The 5,735-nt window shown below is 50.1% G+C and overlaps 1 protein-coding gene across 1 annotated transcript in view; it reads left to right on the top strand.

The window, feature by feature from the left end:
* The first annotated feature begins 3,695 nt into the window (after positions 1-3,695).
* Positions 3,696-5,735, top strand: part of RCN3 (reticulocalbin 3) — an 8,607-nt gene continuing 6,567 nt past the window's right edge. The window contains 3 exon segments of the mRNA XM_044444680.1: positions 3,696-3,769; positions 3,771-3,934; positions 5,183-5,376. Coding sequence (XP_044300615.1) covers positions 3,701-3,769; positions 3,771-3,934; positions 5,183-5,376 — 427 coding nt within the window. The 5' untranslated portion in view covers positions 3,696-3,700.

Below are 5,735 nucleotides of genomic sequence, written 5' to 3'. Positions count from 1 at the left end.
TCACTGCCAGTCTGGACCAGAATGGGCTTGATGAATTCAGCCTAAGGGAGCTTCCTGTGTTCCTAAGCATCATATCTTGGGCATGCCCTGGGATGTGAGGCCCAAGGAAGGAGGTCAAAGGTTAGAGATGCCCCAGTGCCTCTGTAAGGCCCCATAGCAAAGCTGATTTCAGTCCAGGGACTCCCTAGGTACGCCTTACTTTGGATAAGAGCAAGTCTCCTGCTTTCCCTTTTAAATGACTGAAGCCACGCTGGGGTTTTTTTCCCCCTTTTTCGGTGCTTTTTTTTAACGGATTGGGGCTTGCCAATTTATCCCTGGCGTGATTGCCCACGAAAGGGGTGGTGGCGGCACATCGTTGCGGCCGGAACTGTCCCGGGGGTGGGGATGGGTGTGGGGGTAGGTGTCTTTCTGCAGTTGGCTGATAAAAAGAACGGGACCCGCAGCAGCAGCCCTGAGCCCGCCCTGCCTCGCGTAGGAACGCGCTGGCGGAGAAAGTGTGGGAAGAATGAAACTTTGTGTCAACGTGGCGCCGATCGGCCAGTCCCGGAGCCCCCCGACCACGCCCATCGGCCTGAGGCGGCCTCCGATTGGTCTCTGCGGGGATGAGGGGCGTGGCCCGGGGGGGAGACACTGGAGGGGCTGAAGATGAGCCGGGGCGGCATTTCTGGAGGGGCGACGCGCCGGCAGAAGCTGCTGCTGCAAAAGGGGAGAGGTAAAAGTCGGGGGCCGGGGCGGTTGGGTGGGGGCGCTGGGCCAGAAAGGTGCAGATGGGGTAAGAGCGGGCGGGGAGACCGAAACTGATGGGAAAAGTGACTATTTTCTGTGATTTGCTGGAAAGGGCTAAGAGCGGTCCTGCGGGGCGGAGATGGGGAGGTGGGACTGGGGTAAGCTAGGCGGCAGTTTGGCCTGGGGGGAGAGCACGGAGAATCCATAAGGGAAGGGGAGGCGCTGGTTGGAGGAACGTGGAGTGAAGTGGAAAGCCCCCTGTCCTTTCCTAGAGTTCCCTGAGCCCTTGCGTGTGAGGGTAGGGGTGTGCGAGGGCCTTTCTCCGGCGCTCGAGGGAGAAATGGCGTGGCCGGGCCGGAGAACCGAGTGGGTCACGGCATCCCGATGGGTGTGAATTTGCCGGCAGACGCTGGCGGGAGGGACGGCCGCGATTTATCCCTGGAAGGGATGCATTCCGCGTCTCCGCGGCGTGGCCGTGCGCTCGCTTGCCGGGGCCCAGTCGTTTCAGAGAGACCACTTCGGTTCGCGGGGACTTGTAGGGACGGAGAAGCACGAAGCGTCCATTGCAGGGTGATGGCTTAGTAGCGGTTCTGAGAGGGCAGGACTTAGCGGAAGAAGCCCAGGACCCCCTCGGCAGGACGGGCAAGGAGGGCTCCGCCTGCCGCCAGCATTGCCTTATCACCACTTACAGTAAGCGAAGGAATATTGCATGTTACCATCTAAGGAGCCCCCTCGACCATTAAATTAAATTACCTAACTGCGCCGACTGATGGCTGCAGTAACAATCCCGCTGTGGCCCAGAACTTTGCTTCCAACCCACATGCCCTTTATGCCCTAGTTCTCCTCCATGGCCCTTTTTATGTAGGGTGCCAATTGGATTGTTTGTTTATTTATTCATTTATTAGATTTCTATGCAGCCTTTTTCTTTTTTAAAGTACTCAGAGCAGCTTATATCCTTCTCCTCCTGCTCTCAATCTTATCCCCACTACAACCTTGTGAGGAGACTGGGCCAAAGTCACCCAGTTGGCTCCATGGCTGAGCAGGGACTAGAACCCAGATCGCCTTTTAACCATTATACCACACTGGCTCTCACACTGGTGCATTCCTTCCCTTTGGCCCGGGATGTAGATAGGTTTCCCTGAACCTTTTCTTGTGCAAAGTATTACAGAGGCTCTACTAGTCTGAGAGAGTATTTTCTGCCTGGCTTCCAAAGAGAACAGAAGCCCTTAGAGTTTCTCGGGTTTGGCATGTCAATGTGGCCTCAATTTGGAAGCAAGCTACTTTGTGGGTGGGAACTGGCTTTGGTTTTTCACATTTCACTGTGATGGGAAGGGCAAGGCAGAGTCTTCAAGTGTGCAGCGCTGCTGGGGGTTCCAGCTTGGTTAAGACCCAGGAGCTACCTTTGGCTGGTTGTCCAACTAATTTGGCATGGAATGGCTTTTCTTTGTCCTGCAGCCCAGGAAGGAATGCTGTGTTCTGATTCTGCTGTCACTTTCATCCTCAATAGCTTTGTTCTGAAATGAAGTGCGGACAGTTTTAATTGAGGTTTCTCCAGGAACTGAACACTCTGTATTTTGGGCATCACAACTGGGAACTGGCCTAGTTCCCCTCAGCTGCTGGGATTACTTGAATTTCTTGTTTTTGCTGGTTTTGCCCTCAGAACAGCAGGTGCAGGCTTTATTTCTGAACCTCATTTCCATCCTGCCATGTGCTCCCACTACCCCCAGAGATCTTTAGAGTTCAGAATGTGCATTAAAATTTGCGTAGAGGAACAGCTTAGGAGCAAAGACTCCTGTGTTCTCATAAGAAGCGTGGGAAAATCAGAACTCCTCAACTCTTCAGTGAAATGTGTGTGTGGCCAGGTGGGACAGAATCCAAGGAAGCAGAACTGTGGCATAGATAGAGTGGCTGGGAATCCTGACTCCATGTTCTTTGGGCAGGAGAGAGAGAGACCTCAGGGTGGAAACAACAGTGTGCTTGGAGACACCGTAGCTGTAGCATCTGGAAGCCACAGTAGTTAGGAGTGCTGGACAAACACCGAGGAAAGCCACGTTCAACTCTGAATTCTGCCACGACGCTCACTGGGTATCTTGGGCCAATCATCCTCTCCCAGCCAAAACTGGATGAAATTGGGAGGGGAAGACACACTGTGTGCCCTCCCTGAAGGAAAAGAAAGATATATAATTAAAAATGCACACTTGAAAGGTCTGTAGTGAGCTAAAGCAGTAAAATTGGGAGAAATAGGCAAGGCATTTTTGGTTTTCTAGCACATGAGAAAGAAAGACAGACAGACAGACAGACAGACAGAAAGGTGGTGATGATGATGATGAATAAGCACCATCTGAATGCATAGCACTTCATAGAGTACAAAAGGATGAGTCTTTGCTGCAACAAATTTGCAATTTAAATACTGGACACGAGCCCAAAAAAAATCCCTGAGGGGAAGGAAAATGCAGTTTTTCTACTTACACAAGCTTAGTTGCAGGCCTGGCACACTTCTTGGGCAAGAACTCCTTATCCATGAGGAAATGGGAACTCTGTGTGTGTGTGCATTTGCATGGAAAAAACATTGTGGAACAGGTGGCTTTGGAAGGGGAATCTGAAAGCAGCAAGAGAGGTGGCACACACAATAAGGACACAATCCTATGTCTGTATGGACAGAAGGAAGTCCTACAACTCCCAGCATGCCTCAGAGCAGGAGACCTTGCAGGATGTGAAGATGGAGATGTGAACTTTTTGGGCAGAGCTGTTCAGGGTAAAACGTAGGGGGCTGGATCCAGGAACTAGGATCCAGGTGTTGTCAAATGTCTGGGGGAAAATAAGTTAGGAGGGCTGGTTAAAATTCCTTTGTCCAATCCCTGTCTTGGAAGCTCTGTTACAGCTCTGTTACCAGTTACAGTCTTGTTGTAACTGGTAATCAAATGTTTGTGTATCTCTCCTTGCTGACCATTCTTTTCTTCCAAAGTTGGGTGCAATGGCTTGGCAGAAGAAGCTGTGTTCCTACTATCTGCTGACGGCGTGCCTGACCTGGGTCCTGGCCAAGCCCCCCCCCTGACAAGAAGGATCGTGTCCACCACAGCCCAGACCTCAGTGACCACCCCCATGATGACAGCCAAGACTTCCGCTATGACCACGAAGCCTTCTTGGGCAAAGAGGACGCCAAGACATTTGACCAGCTAACCCCTGAAGAGAGCAAGGAGCGGCTGGGGTAAGGAGAGAAGAGACCACGGGGAATTAGAACCTGAATCTCCTGACTCCCAATCCAATATTCTAGGCACTGTGCAACACTGGTTCTCATTTGGATTCAAGAAGTTGGCTTCTAATATTAGCCAAATACCTAGGAAGAGTGCCGTGTTAAATGTAACAGAACAGATTTGCTTCCATTAAGCAAATATTTAGTGTTCTTCCAAAGAGGTCAGAATCTTAATTTTAGAGACACAACCATTTCAAATGACTTTCCTTAAGTCATCACATGTTCTACCCAGTAGAGCAGAAAACTGACTGCCCAAGGAGGCATTCTGTGTGCCACTGTGAGATAATGTAATATAATGGGTAGAGCAGTGGTTTTCAGACTTTCTGCTTCATGTCAGCTCTTTCCACATAGAATTGCAAGAGGCCTTGGAGTCCATCTAGTACACACACTCCATCTGCACACTAACCCGTTTGCCCAGTATAAATTCAGAGCACATCTTCATGCAGATGTGGGAAGACTAGTAACTTTAAGCAAACTGACTTTCAGGGAAATGCCTATTTTTCTCACGCAGGAATCCCTGCTAAATTTCTTATCTTCCTTAGGACACCCTGAAGCCCTTTGAATGCAGCTGGGATCTGGGGGACTTGAACTGGGGAAACTTCAGTTCTCTTGAGATGCCATCATCCATAAATTCACAGTGGCCTAGTAGCTAGAACGTTGGACTGAGGAAACGCTAGTTCAGATCCCCTTCCAACCCTGAATCTTACGGCCTGGTCACTCACTCTCAGCCAAAATCCCCCTCAGGATAAAATGGAGGGAACCATGTATATCCCCTTGAGCTCCCTGGAGGGAAGGTATAATATAATAAATATCCAGCTGGGGTTAAATCCCCTTCATGCCTCTAAGCCAGGCAATGTTCTAAGTGATCTTGGGCAAGTTGTTCACCCTGTGAGGCAGGTTAAGGTAAACCTAATTTACCTGATTTCTTACAGGATGGTTGTAAGAATACTTCTTATGTGATTGAATTTATATCCCACCTTTCCACTAAAAATGGGTGCTCAGAGTAGCGAATGAGAGATAACTTCCATGTGTGCACTCAACTATCCCTTTGTCCTTCACCCCCAACTCACCACTGACAGCAATATCAGGCAACCGTCCTGCGCACCCTCTAAGGAATGCCTGTCTGCAGCCTTGAACATATTGTCGTGGCCATTTGCCTGATTTCTAAGCCCCTTTATTCTGGCAACAATATCCTCTCTGCAGGAAGATTGTGGATCGAATTGATCGGAATGGGGATGGCTTTGTCACACAACCGGAGCTGAAGGACTGGATCAAGCACACGCAGAACCGCTACATCTATGAGAATGTGAACAAAAACTGGAAGGACTATGACAAAGATAGCAATGGCCAGATCACCTGGACTGAGTACAAAAATGCCACTTACGGTCACTATGAAGGTGCGGGTGGAGGAAGAGAAGCTCTGTGTGTGTGTGTGTCTCAGTGGGAGGAAGGGAAATGCTGCTGGGAGATGCATTGCAGAGAAGTTATCAGGCGCCACAGGGAGTTGGCAGGAGTGGATTGAATTTCACTTGTGGATCGGGCTGAAGGGAAAAGCGGCAGGCAATAATACCAACATATTTTTGTTGGACGCTCTCACTTCTTGTAACTCGGACTTAAGAGTGGCATTTAAATTGTTTATATTGGTGTGGGAAAACAGCACAAAAGCTGGGAAGCCATGAAAAGGTGTGGGGGGGGGGCAAGGGGAAATGGGGCATGGCCATCTGGGGTATCTGGATTGGGCCTTTGCACCAGAAGT

Source organism: Varanus komodoensis, unplaced genomic scaffold (genome assembly GCF_004798865.1).
Source record: "Varanus komodoensis strain SLA01 unplaced genomic scaffold, ASM479886v1 scaffold45, whole genome shotgun sequence".
In the NCBI taxonomy this organism is placed as follows: Eukaryota; Metazoa; Chordata; class Lepidosauria; order Squamata; family Varanidae; genus Varanus; species Varanus komodoensis.
This window is presented reverse-complemented; position numbering and strand designations above follow the sequence as displayed.